At 38.1% G+C, this 13,768-nt stretch overlaps 1 protein-coding gene across 6 annotated transcripts in view; it reads right to left on the reverse strand.

The window, feature by feature from the left end:
• The window catches only part of exoc6 (exocyst complex component 6), a 66,153-nt gene that overhangs the window by 8,920 nt on the left and 43,465 nt on the right, over positions 1 to 13,768 (reverse strand). For 3 of the 6 annotated variants that reach the window (XM_022669208.2, XM_022669204.2, XM_022669205.2), the window contains exons 19-21: positions 11,965 to 11,994; positions 6,214 to 6,355; positions 2,782 to 2,855 (exon numbers count right to left, since the gene is read on the reverse strand). In XM_022669208.2, coding sequence (XP_022524929.2) covers positions 2,782 to 2,855; positions 6,214 to 6,355; positions 11,965 to 11,994 — 246 coding nt within the window. Of the gene's footprint in view, positions 1 to 2,781; positions 2,856 to 6,205; positions 6,356 to 11,964; positions 11,995 to 13,768 lie in introns of those variants that run through there. The other 3 variants (XM_022669206.2, XM_022669207.2, XM_022669209.2) reach the window with 2 other exon arrangements.

A 13,768-nucleotide genomic window follows, 5' to 3' on the forward strand; every position in this document is an offset into this window, starting at 1 on the left:
TGTGGTCTGTGGTTAGGCTGCCTTATTCCTCTTTTGAGACCCCACTGCTATTATGAACGAGGGGCCAATTAAAAAAAAAACACTGCATTATAAATCATTATTTGTGCTCTACTTGCTTTTTAATGCTGTGCAGCGCTTGGACCTGAGAATTACCACTTGCAGTGTGCTTTTAATATGTAGACTGTGGCTAAGCGCACAAAGTAATCATATGTTCTGAGGGTCATACGTTAAGCCTAGAGTGACTGTGAACTGTTGATGTGCTGTATTTATTAAACATTAAGGTATTGCATAATAAAACCAACTCATGTGCCAAAAGTCATGGGCTAGCAGTATAGCAGTAAACTTAGTTCGTAAACCGAGGTGTTACCTCTGGGTAAGATGGCTTTTAGCGCCTACATTCGCATACGTTGTGAGGTGTTATCTTGTGAGTGAGATCATACACTAACCAGCGTGTTCATGACAAGGTGACAGAAATTATTGTTCAAGTTTGAGTGAGGCCTGATAGTCGAATGGAGCGATGGATGGAACATTTACCGTAAATTTCAGACTAAGGGGCACTATCAGTGAACGTCCATTATCTGGTCTATTTTCATTTATAGGGCTCATCGTATTATAAGGCGCAATAGTAGTGACAGGTGTGCCACCATGTTTCTCTTCTAATAGGGAAGCTGGGGAAGGCGCCCAAGTGAACAAAACTGTTTTGTCCCACGCAGACGACAACCCATAATACTCTGAACGGCAAAAGAGCTACCGCTGCGGCTAATGCTAATTTTAATGCTGCCACATTCAGCATTATTGCTGGAGAAACTTTACTGAAAACTCACCCTTGTAACACTGTACTTCAGTGGAGTGGCTTTACTGCTCCTTTAAAACCTGACTGGTAGGATTCATACATACGACATACATACATACTGTCGATTTTTGGGAAAAATAAAAGGGTTTTAAGTGCACCTTATAGTCTGAAAAATACAGTAATATATGAAGTTTTAAAAGCATTTAAAATTCCTTGATCCACAGTGTCGTGTGTATCAGAAATAAAGCTGGAAATTATTGTTTCTGGTGGCATTTGGCTAAATGAACAATATTTAAACTTATATCCTGCAGATCAATGCAGTGTTCCTAAGCTTTTTTAGGCGTGGCAAGCATCATAAGACTTCTGACAAACATGTCAGTGCATTTCTGTATTTATTTAAGCGTCACAAAGCAGATTTACAGAGATACAGGTCCAAGCCTCTTATGAGTAACAACCACAGTGATAGTGACACCTATACTGCTTATTTTGTTTAAACTAGCAGTTTAGACCTACACATTCAATAGGAATTTAACTAATTAGCCAATTTGGTTAGCTTTTCATCTGCACTTTATCTGTTTATGTGTTTAGCTTGAAGCAAATACAGACAATCTGTTAATTGTGACATGCTGCTGCTGCTCCAACCTGTGCGTGATTCCCCACAGCCAGCAGCAAGGACGTCTGCCAAACAACATTGAGGTACGCTGGCTGCAAACGTGCAGACAGGTATAAAGTCTATATATATGATCAACAGACAGGGCAGACATAAGAGGAAGAATCTCTAATGAATGCTGTCTGAGAACGCCGCTTCTATATCTTGCCAGTGTCAGTTCTGACGCTCACACACCCTTCCAAATATGCAGCTTACTCATATTCAGTTACACTCCAAACACAACACAGGAGGAAATATTTTTCAGGCTTTACGCATCTCAGAAATGACAACAAACGGTCCACGCCTGATATATCCCTGCTACTATTATCTGATCCCAGTCCAAAATCAATAACCGCGCTAAGCTAAGCACACCTGTTAGCACCTCTTATAGGAGGATGATTACACTAAAAGAATAGGTTAAATGGCTGTAAAAGGAGACTGCATTACTCAGAACATCTCCAGAAAGCTTTGAAGAAGTATGGAAAAGACTGTCTTGTCTTGTCATGTTTGGGGTATTCAAAAAAAAAAAAAAAAAAAAAAAGCAATACAAGTATTTGTGCTAAAGTAAGAGATGAGAAGTCCAGTGACAATTTGGCTGCACCTTGTTTTTTGTGCCGCATCACAAAAAACACATTTTTATATTTTACGTGCAAATTCTACACATATTATCACATATGCTACTGTTTGTACATACTGTGTATTGTAAAAGTTGAAAAATTTGGGATGCTGTCTGTCTATTTTATATGAGGTACATCACATGACATGACATTTACTTACTGTGTATTTAAAAGAGCTATAGTTGGTGCTCTTGAAGCTTTTTTGCACCTTGTATCCAGTGTTTAAGGGAGTTTTATCACTTGTGCTAAATAATGATTCTGTACCCAAGAGCGTATTTGGGCTCGTCTGGGAAATGAGAGGAACCTTTTCAGAGTTGTGGATCGATTGCACAGTTCCATTACTCTCTTTTCTGAGTGATTAATTGCTGTTTGCTGTTGTTCATTCAGTAAGTAACAGCAGCAGGAGCTTCTCAGATAAAGTGCTGCTCTCATTTCTCTTCAGGTAGGACAGAGTAAGATAAGCTTTTGACTCCACAGAGCTGAGATACCATTACTGTAGTGTGTTAGCCAGGTATGCTAACTGGCTAGAGTTAGCTAGCAAGCTGTACCAGTGTGCTTCTTTGGCATTGCTTTTATGTGCGGGTAAATTTCTGGCGTGTTGCTATCTTGCCAACAGAAATCAAAGGTGCGCCACTGACCAATTAGAACCCAGAACAGTTAACAAAATGTTTAACTCCAATGTTTAACGCTAATGTCTACTCAATTAGGAGATGGGTGCGTACCTGTCGAAGGTCAATGAATGCCAGCTGTAGAGTGTCCCCCTGGAATCCTGGTACAGGCTCTGAACTGGCAAACACTGTAAAAAAGAACAGCAGTGTGAGTGTTTTATTGTTACAGTCATCTCCAATTACTCAGCATTTAATAATCTCATGTAATACTAGGCTTTACACTATTTCTGCATTCGTTAACATTTACAGTGAGTATATAATTTGCCGTGCTTTCAGTCGATCACTGTAGATCAGAAATTTAAAATGGTATTAAATGTAGAGTTTCATTTCTATTTCCAATATTCCTTGGGGAATTCTCTGTGTAACCATTAGCTTTATTGCGTAACACCGCATTGTTCCCCTTCAAAAATGACCACAACTTTCAAAACATATCCAATTACCACACAGATGACAAGGAAAACGATAAACACACCAGCCAGGCATTCACTCAGCGCACGAACAGCGACAGATCTCAGATATGCATTGTTTGCGTGAACAAAGGTTGCGGATGCTAAAGTGACTCAGTGTTTTGACCGGTGGAAGTTGAACCACCGGTGAATTGAACAGGATCGTAACATGACGAGCTCTTCTCCCACTCCTCTATTCACTGCAGGCCAGAGGGCTCGGGTATTCCCTGCTGTATCTGTGCTGATGAACCCAGCTATGAACTCTGGTTCACCCTGTGATACCTGCTGCAGGGCTCTACAGGGGCAGCAACGAACAACAAGAGCACACACACACGCAAGCTTACAGCTCTGGAAAAAAATAAGAGATTCCTCAAAAATAATAAAAGAAAAATAGTTTCTTTGATTTTACCAAACTGAAAACCTCTGAAATATAATCAAGATGAAGATGAATGATCTCAAGCCATCAAACCAAGCTGAACTGCTTGAATATTTTGCACCAGAAGTGGCGTAAAGTTATCCAAAAGCAGTGTGTAAGACTGGTGGAGGAGAACATGCCAAGATGCATGGAAACTGTAAATAAAAATAACAGGGTTATTCCACCAAATATAGATTTCTGAACTCTTAAAACTTTATGAATATAAAATTGTCTTCTTCGGATTATTTGAGGTCTGAAAGCTCTGCATCTTTTTTGTTATTTCAGCCATTTCTCATTTTCTGCACATAAATGCTCTAAATGACAATATTTTTATTTGCAATTTCGGAGAAATGTTGTCTGTAGTTTATAGAATAAAACAACAATATTTAGTTTAATCAAACATATACGTATAAATAATAAAATCAGAGAAACTGATTCAGAAACTGAAGTGGTCTCTTAATTTTTTGCCAGAGCTGTATTTCTGCCTCTGACAGTTGTGCAGGATATGAATGCTCAAATGGCTAAATAATATTAATTAGGCACTGCACTCCTACAGTCGTCCCACAAAGTCTGGCCAAATAGGAGAGTCCTGTGATCTTTCCCAACAAAACGTTTTTGAACAACGGCATTAAGATATTGTCACTATAATGCAAAATCCTTGTACCCTCATTAGAAAGGGCAACAATGACCTGTTGTTTGCCAAATAGTGAACCCACAGCCATATATATTGTTGCCCCTTCTACGTATGTGTTATAACTGATTATCAATGATTTTTAAGTAAATTACAAACTAATTAATAACCATTAATAAACTAATTGTAAACCATTTATAAACCTATTATAAAGGTAGTCTTATTTTAAAGTGGTACCCTGTATTTAACACTAAGCATAAATGAGCCTTTGGAAAAACACTGTTTTTTTTGCTGGCATCCCTGTGAACTCCTTGTGAATGGATTTGTTCAGTTCCTCCAGCAGCTAGCTCATCTGCTTTACTCTAATGATGGGTTGGTTACATAAACAACGCATTAGATTGTGACTGTAAACACTGGCCTTTTTTCAAGGGTGATTTATAGATCTATGATAATCCCACACACACGCTCACACCTAATCCCAAGTATTATTTTTTTTTTTTTAGATTTATGTATGAAAAAAATAAACCATTCTACCCAGACAGATATGAGACAGATAAGTTAGACCTGTCTACACAATACAATACTTTATCTTCTACTGCACTGTATTTCTATTGGTCCATTAGCCATAAACGGTTCCAGTGGAGCTGGTAATGTGACAGCGATGATGGATGTATACTGTATGGTGGAGTCTGTCACGAGAAGGAAGTCGGGTACTCAGGCACGTGAAGCACGGTCGTCTGCCTGAGCGCCAGCAGTATCACTCTAAGGTCATGTCTGTGCACGGCTGGGTCTCCGTGCAAATACGATGTGTGAAAAAGGTCGGGCCGGTTCACAGTCATTAAACTCAATACCGAGCTCAAAGGGTTTGCGGCTACAAAGGGAAAAGAGATCATTAGAAATGTGCTACATGCCTTAGATGTGTGTCTGTTTATTTTAGACAAGTTTCTGAAAGCAGCAATTACAGCGTCTGGGCTAAATCCACCAACAGGCACGCAGGCGTTTGAAATGGGGCACAGGCGTCGTGGTGAGCAAAGTGATTCTTAAAGGAAGTGGGTCTTTTTTTTCTCGGGCAACAAAGCCACGGCCCTTTGGAGTGCCTACTACCCTGAGAAGATAACATCTAGGAAATCCAACTGCGCTTATGTTCACGCACATCCACCCAGAACAGCCTCTTTACACTTACTGCAGTTTCAAGCTGCCTACAGATGTTTTTTCTTTTCCCCAGAGTTTTAATCTAGTTCTTGACTTAAAAAGTAGATTTAAGGAATCCCCCTCCATCAACGTAATTTAGAAGACGCTTAATCTGTGTGTGGAAAGAATGGCCCTTGTTTATAGTAGTTTTAAAAGATTTTATAAATATTCCACTGCTTCTCACGACATAAAAAACTGTCAACTTTCTTTTTAAAGGCCATGACTTCACACATAATGGGGTAGTTTCTCCAGACAGGGGTTAAACAATAAGCCTTCTCTTGGTCTAGACAGAATATTAAATGGAAAATATAGTCTATAACTAGGATTATTTCTGTCCAGAAAAAAACTGAACCCATATTTGCAGTAGAGCTTAGTTCGGGCCCCAAAAATCCAGCCCAGCCAGGCCAAACCCTGACCTGCCCCAAAAACTGTCATTATGAGCCCGAGCCCCATTTAAACCTGATTTTTTTAGTAAGTAGAGCATTAAATCTGAACTATTTAAAACACTTTTGGGCTGTCTGAATGAACGACATCTGTTCAAAATGATTTTAATATTTTTTTTTACTTACCCTGTATATTAAGTAAGAGTAGATACAGGTAAGTCTTGATGTTAGCAAGTTAGAAACATGCCTTCTTTATCTTTTGAGGAAAAATCAAGTCCTGCTGTATAATCAGAGGTCTCAAAGGACAAAACTAAATGAAGGGAGGGACACCGAGGGCCATCCCTTCCTCCAGTAGAGGCCAGAGAGTGAGACCAGCAGCATTATTGATATGAACAGTTTTAAACACAACATTTTACTCACGTTCACACTGTATGACATCCAGGTTGAACTGCTGGATGGCCCCCATGCTGATCTGCTTGAGCTCGGTGTCCAGCAGCATCTGCATCAGCGAGGTGGCAAGGTGCTTGCATGCCGACATGCAGGCCGTCTGAGCCACCTTCCCCTATAGAGCACACACACACACACAAACACACACACACACAATCACACAGGGACAAAACAGGCGACATTAGTTGATGCTACATAACCTTGTAATTAGTCACAGCTGTTTAACTCTTTTTTTTTTTTTCTTTTTATTTGTTTTCTTACACCCTGTTTACACCCGCTCCCTTAAGCCCTATCAGGACAGGATTAAGTATTTGTTTTTTTTTCCAGACGTCATCTGTGAAAATTTCAGGCTAAATTTCCTACTGTTTTTCATTGAACTCCATGGTCCTCTGGTAATTTTAGTCCCATCCGGACTCACATCTGTGAGTTTTGTCACCTTGCGTTAAATAAAATAGCTATTTGTCCACTGCCACGCACTGCAATTACACTTTGGGTGCGTGTTTCCATGGAGATCCGTGTAAACCCAACAGCGAGTGGAAATGGAGGAGCTACTGAACGTGATACCATGTGACAGAAAAAGCCAAAAAAAATCTCTCTGGTAGAATTGTGGAATATTTTTCACAGACGACCCCCTGAGAAATTAATCCCATCCTAGTATCTGGATTATATCCTGATAAGATTTAAAATTGCTGTGTGAGTTTGTTGTATTTATGTGGCTTGACCTTATATAGATATAATCCTGATACTCAGATGAAGGAAATAACCAGGTGTAAACAGGGTCTTGCATATTTTGTAAACTGAATTTAGGAAGAATGCATTTATAAGTACCTCAGTTATACTAAAAAATATGATTATGACTGTTCTGTTTAAGCTATTGAATTTGATCCATTATATACAGTACCAGTCAAAAGTTTGGACACACCTCCTCATTCAGTGTTTTTCTTTATTTCTTTGTTTAATTTATTTTCTACATTGTATATTAATATTAAATACATGAAAACAATTAAAAGACACATGCAGAATGATGTTGTAAACAGTAAAAAAGTGTTCCCTGATCTAAACCTGAACAACTGAGATGGGGGATCTGGGATGAGCTGGAGCTTCACAGCATGAAGGAAAAGCACCAACTATTGTTCGGCACCTCCAGAAACTTCAAGACGCAGAAAAATCTATTCCAGGTGACTCTCCCTCATAAAGGCACGGAGATTAAAAACCAAGAGTCTGCAGATCTGTCCTAAAAGCTAAATGTGCTACTTAAAAGTATCTAAAGTACAAAACTTAAAAATATATATTCTGGTTTGCTTAACACTTTTTTTGTTTACAAAATAATTCCATGTATTTCTGTATAGCTTTAATGTCTTCAATATTAATTGTATTATATTATATTAATAAAAAGAAATAAAACACATTGAATGGGACGAGGTGTGTCCAAACTTTTGACTGGGGCTGTATAAGCTTTAATGAAAGAAATGCAGTTAGTATGTGCATCAATATTGGGGACTATATATGCAGACTAAAATGCGTCGATAGTACATTTCACTTATCATCTTAATAATCTTTTCAGAAGTTCGATACATACAGCTCTGGAAAAAATAAGAGACCACTTAAAAATTATGAGTTTCTTTGATTTTACCATATTGAAAACCTCTGGAATAAAATCAAGAGGAAGATGGATGATCACAAGCCATCAAACCAAGCTGAACTGCTTGAATTTTTGCACCAGGAGTTGGATAAAGTTATCCAAAAGCAGTGTGTAAAACTGGTGGAGGAGAACATGACGAGATGCATGAAAACTGTGATTAAAAACCAGGGTTATTCCACCAAATATTGATTTCTGAACTTTTAAAACATTATGAATATGAACTTGTTTTCTTTGTATTTATTGAGGTCTGAAAGCTCTGCATCTTTGTTTTTGTTTTTTTTGTTCAGGCATTTCTCATTTTCTTCACATAAATGCTCTAAATTACAATATTTTTATTTGGCATTTGGGAGAAATGTAGTTTATAGTATAAAACAACAATGAACAACAATGTTCATTTTACTCAAATATACTGTATACCTATAATTAGCAAAATCAGAGAAACTGATTCAGAAACTGCAGTGTTCTCTTATTTTGTCCAGAGCAGTATATCACAAAAATATTAGACAAATTTCAATATTAATAAATTATAAATACGTAATTAGCTAACTTTAATCATCTTTAATATGGTCCCTCAAAAAAGTGTAGTAAGCACAGTATTATAGAAGATCAATATATTTACTTATATAAATTATATATTACATCAATAAAAACACACACCAGTATATTACACAGCTAATGACCAATCATGCAGGTTGACAGGGCTCATAATGAGCAGGGCTGTACAGAAGGCAAGATCAACCAACCATATTCAACACACTCACACACACACACAACAAACACCCATGCAGTAGCTTCTACACCAATATACATGCTGATGACCAACAACAACAAAAAAAATATACAAATAAAATCATATTTTTTATCTTCTTGGACCTAATACAATCTTTAACTTAACAAAACTAAAGAGCTTTTCCAGCAGACAGGCAGAAGAACTTCAACACAACAACCCTGTTCATCCTCAGGATGCTTTTAATACTGATTAGAGACATGTCATCACGAGTGATATGCTTAAGTGGTGTTTCTCACATTAGCCAATGATTTTTAACAACACGACCAAATGATGTAGTGTGAAGAACACAGTGTAAGACCTGCACAATACCCATGCTACATTATCAGAGACATGCTGATACAAGAGGTGCAACATCAGAATCAATCAGAATCGCCTGACACAGACACTGGATTTGTATTGATTATTAGCTTTATTTTATGATATACAGGTTAAGTGGACTACCCAAGCACATGCATTTCAATGCTTACAATTAATATATGTGCAAGCTTAGCCCACAAAGAGCTTATCAATACATCATCACGGTCATATACCGAGATTCACTAATCTTTTTTTTATATCTCAAATGTTCCTTAGATGATAGCACAGTTATGTGTAAATATACAGAGGTAGGACAATGAAACTGAAACACCTGGTTTTAGACCACAATAATTTATTGTGGTGACGGACAGTTCTGGTGGAAACCGGAGAGTTGAGGTGCACATTGAATTCTGCCGTGATTTGAGCAGCCGTGGGTTTATGTTTTTTTCTGGATACAATCAGGGTTAGCACCCGAACATCCCTTTCAGACAACTTCCTCTTACAGCGTCCACAGTTAATCCTGTTGGATGTGGTTTGTTCTTCTTGGTGGTATGCTGACATTACCCTGGATACCGTGGCTCTTGATACATCACAAAGACTTGCCGTCTTGGTCACAGATGTGCCAGGAAGACGTGCAATTTGTCCTCTTTTGAACTCTGGTATGTCACACGTAATGTTGTGTGCATTGCAATATTTTGAGCAAAACTGTGCTCTTACCCTGCTAATTGAACCTTCACACTCTGCTCTTACTGGTGCAATGTGCAGTTAATGAAGATTGGACACCAGGCTGCTACAATTTAGCCATCAAACCTCCCACACTAAAATGATGACAGGTGTTTCAGTTTCATTGTCCAACCCCTGTACAACAACAGGCCAAAACATTATGACCACTCAGTGCAGATTATGATGTGGGGTTTATATGGCAGACAGTAACTGATCAGTTCTCATTTGACATGTTGTATGCGGGAGAAATATTCAGGCATGAAGACTTCAGTGACTAATGCCAGGTTCAAACTACATGATTTTCGCCCAGTTTTTCAGTCGCCGACAGATTTTCGGTGAACGCCAAATTTTTTTGCTATGAGGCAAATCGGTGTTCACTTAGTGCTCGCTCAGTCCTGTAGTGTGAATTACTGATAGACGTGGCAATAATTTGGCATGCTAGATATCGGACCCAGTCGGCAACCGGGAGTCAGGAGCAGCGGCTACTTACAGCCAATAGGATCACAGAAAGAGAGAACCACAGGTCCTAAACACACCTCTTGCATGGCCAGAGCTTTTTAAGTAGAGTCTGACCACTTTCTGTTTTCCTTTTATATCAGTAAATTACTGGAGCTCATGAGTGGGCGTGATTTAGTTTTATTCTTACTGTTTAAAATACGATGTAAAAACAACGATGAACTACTGTTATGCTTTACACCAATTATTTCCTATATTACCCTATACTACCTGATAATATCATACTATATACTCCCCATAATACCCAATATCCTATACTCTCTACACTACACTATGCTCTCTATACTACCAGACACTATTTTATACAACCTGACACTATCCTATACTTCTCTATAATTTTAGATATATTATCTTATATTCCATATACTGCCCATTCCTCCCTATACTATTCTATACCCACTATTATCTGTTACTCTCCTATACTTCCACATCACAGTGACATAGGCAGTTTTGTGCTATAGTCAAAGTTGCCTTGAGGAATGGAGATGAGTGAATAGAACAGGTTTCACAAGAAGCAGAACGGAATATATATATATATATATATATATTTTTTTTAACAAATTAAGCTAAAACCATATCTTGTTTGAAATATAAGCTTGTTTACACTGCAGTACAATGCATGTAAATGGCAAATCTGGAGTCTGAGCTGTGTGTCAGTTCCAATATAATCATTCTTAGGAGGTTGTGTACAATATTTTTTTTCCTTTTTCACTTTATTTATTTAACTCTGTTGAAAACTGTGTGCTGATAAGTCATGCTACCTGACCTGTAACTCCTAAAAGAATGCGCTTAACGTCTTTCAGCCTAATCTATGTTTTGAAACTGTCCATCATCTACATCTGTGGGGTCTCGTCAATTACCATGGACAATAATCTTGGCATGCTTTTCTTTGAAAACTGGAAATGCAGTTGACTGGAGATTTTCTGACTTAACCAAAACTGAAACTGAATAACTTACAAACCACACTGAATAACTAAAATAGCCCATGCGCATTTTGTTTGGAAATTTAATACAATTCAAATTATATATATTATATTTATTGAACACTTAGATAAGTCTTTGAATATCTCAGAAAAACCAACAAAGCCTGCTGCTGCTGCTTAAAATTCCTCTGTTCCTTTGTTAGAGAAAAGACTGAAATAATAATACTAAATAATACTTTTTTGGTGTTTTGTCTTTCATTTTTTTAATTTGGTCTAATATGGCTGAACACTACAACTATTTTCTTTGGCTTAATACTGTCAGGTGAAAACCTAACAACTCACAATGCAGCTATAATAGAACCCAATGGCCAAAGTAAAAGACCCAAAGCTACAGATGCAGCAAGGAGAGATCAAGTTGAAAGCATTTTAATGTTCCTTTAAGGCTCCTTCAGTCTACTTCTAAGCACATTTGCTGCAGGATGTTTCAGACCACAGGTTTGGATAAGGCTGTCAATGATCAAGCAGCATTCAGACTTGAGACACAGCTAACACACAGGGGACGTATAAGACCTGGAAAACCTCCACAAGTGAATATTAAGTAATAATCAGTTCTGCATTCAGCAGATGCTGGCATCCACACTAAGACAGTCAGGGGAAACAGATCAGGTGGGCACAACAGTTGATCTGGTTCATGTTTTGGCATGACACGTGGAGAAATAAAGCAAAGCAAGCCTGGAGGCGGGTCCACACAGCGGACACGAGCATGCGGTTTACTTTTTAACCATTTATTTTTTTAGTTTTCCCCTCTGGGGGTGTAAGGAGGGTTTACTTACCGACATCGCTGCATGATCATTGTTGTTATTCTGAGCAGAACCCCCAACAAAATAAAACACAGACAGGGAAAGAAAGTATGGCAACAATAAATGGACAGATAAAGAAAGATCTGATAAACAAGCATGCCTGGCAGAACCAAATAGAAGGCTAGAGTTACTTGGAGGAAAGAAAGAGAGAGAAAGAAAGAAAGAAACAAACAAAGAGAGGACATTCCTGGATAAAACAAACTGACCAACTGAACAGCAGTGGAAACCAAACTGGAGGTAAAGTAAGAGCTTCATGAGCACAGGAGGGAAGCAGGCAGGCACTCTGTCTTTATTAAAGAAAAGAAGGAGGGTGGTTTGGGAGTTACCTGTGCTGAATGGGTGAATGGAGGGTTCAGGGGCAATATCACACTCTTACACATAAAGATGCCAACAAGAAGGGTTCTTTAACTGAAGCCACACAAGAACCATTTTGATTTCATAAACAAGGGTTTTGAGTTTTCAAGCAGAATATGGCCATTAAAGAAGAAGTCTGGTGTGAAATTGACTTGTGGTGTAGTAAAACATGATAAAGAGTACCACCCTTTGTTGAATAGCCCACCTACGCTCTCCTGCAGCTTACCGAGATCCAGCAATTTTGTGCAGTTTGTCCAAACAGGGTAGCATGGGTTTTAATTGGGCATATTCTACCCCTGCACATAAAGTGCTCTTTACACCATTATTCAGGCTAAAAGAAGCTCCACACCTTCATTGGTAGAATCCAGAGAGCCCTGACATTTAAAACAAGGCATTAATGACATTTAAAACGAGGCATTAAGAACTTTTAAAGTGCAGAAGAAGTTTATTGAAAAATGAAGTTTATTAAAAAACTTTTAACTAGGGCTGCAACAATTAGTCTATATAATAGACAATGTTACACAAAGTGCTGGGGAAAGAAGTTTAATGGGAGATGGGTAAATCGCTCACTCAGGTCACACTTAACTTAAAGTTTTTGTCTCCAAAAGTGCCCAAACACAACAGATTACATATTTAAATGCCTTTTAAATCTCATGTCACTCTACTGATCATGACTTTACTTTAAGATGGCGGCAGCCGGAGATGTAGTTTACGCTACGGGTTGTAAACTATGTTTTTTGATAAACTTTTTGTGCACTTTTAAAATGATTAATGCCTTGATTTAAATGGCAGGGCTCTCTGGATTCTACCAATGAGGTCTGGAGCTACTTTGAGCCTGGATAACGGTGTAAAAAGCGATTTATCTGCATGGACATGAATATGCCCCATTAAAACCTATTCTAGCCTGTTTGGACAAACTACACAAAATTGCTGGATCTTGGAAAGCCGCAAGAGAGCAGAGGTGGCCTGTTTAACAAAGTTTAGTACTCTGTATCATGTTTTACTACACCAAAATCAATTTCATGTCGGAGTTCTCCTTTAAGGAGGTTTTCCATGCACCAATTTGACATAAAAAACTACCAGTAATTATATGTACCATTTCTTTAGTTTCATTCTTCTTATTGTTTAACATAGAGAATCAACACACCAATAAGCTGTTATAATATCATATAGTCCCCTTTATTATACTCCCTGTCCTACCCTCTACTTCTTAAGTTTATTTACACTAATATCTTATTTATGAGATTGTTGGAGGGTTGTTTGTTTGAGGAAACAAAAGTGGCTCTTCTATGGCTCTGTAAAGAGGATCCAGTGTAGCGCTGGTAATTCAATTTAATCTTCCCATTAAATAAGCAGCTATTCACTGACAAATTATTTTGCATTATCTATGTTTCAAAACAGACTTCTGAACCCATTCACAGAC

Source organism: Astyanax mexicanus, chromosome 15 (genome assembly GCF_023375975.1).
Source record: "Astyanax mexicanus isolate ESR-SI-001 chromosome 15, AstMex3_surface, whole genome shotgun sequence".
NCBI classification, from domain to species: Eukaryota; Metazoa; Chordata; class Actinopteri; order Characiformes; family Acestrorhamphidae; genus Astyanax; species Astyanax mexicanus.